General features: G+C 52.1%; 1 protein-coding gene across 1 annotated transcript in view; it reads right to left on the minus strand.

Annotated features, from left to right (window-relative positions):
- Window positions 1–357, minus strand: part of EMH_0085620 (uncharacterized protein) — a gene marked incomplete at both ends in the record, with an annotated part of 2,882 nt that overhangs the window by 604 nt on the left and 1,921 nt on the right. Inside the window, one exon of the mRNA XM_013500926.1 lies at window positions 1–91. Within this exon, the coding sequence (XP_013356380.1) occupies window positions 1–91 (91 nt within the window). The remainder of the gene's footprint in view (window positions 92–357) is intronic.

Raw genomic sequence — 357 nt, forward strand, 5'->3', positions numbered from 1 at the left:
GCTGCTGCTGCTGCTTCTGCTGCAGCAAGAGACAGCAAATCAGCTACCTCCTTCTCCCCCTCAAACTCAGGCGGACACTCCGCGCTCCCATCTGCATGCAAACACAGCAGCAGCAGCAGCAGCAGCAGCAACTGGAACTGCAGCAACAGTAGCAACTGCAACTGCAGCAGCAGCAACTGCAGCTTCAGCAGCAGCAGCAAATAAAATAAATGATGCAAACGGAGGCAGCGACAACAGACAACAAACACTGTCCTACCAAATGCATGCATTCACTGCATGCATGCAACCAGTGCATGCAACAAATACATGCATGCATGCACGCATGCATGCACGCATGCAGTGACTGCATACATTGCA

This window comes from Eimeria mitis, genomic scaffold (assembly GCF_000499745.2).
Source record: "Eimeria mitis Houghton genomic scaffold, Emh_scaff6059, whole genome shotgun sequence".
Lineage (NCBI taxonomy): Eukaryota > Apicomplexa > Conoidasida > Eucoccidiorida > Eimeriidae > Eimeria > Eimeria mitis.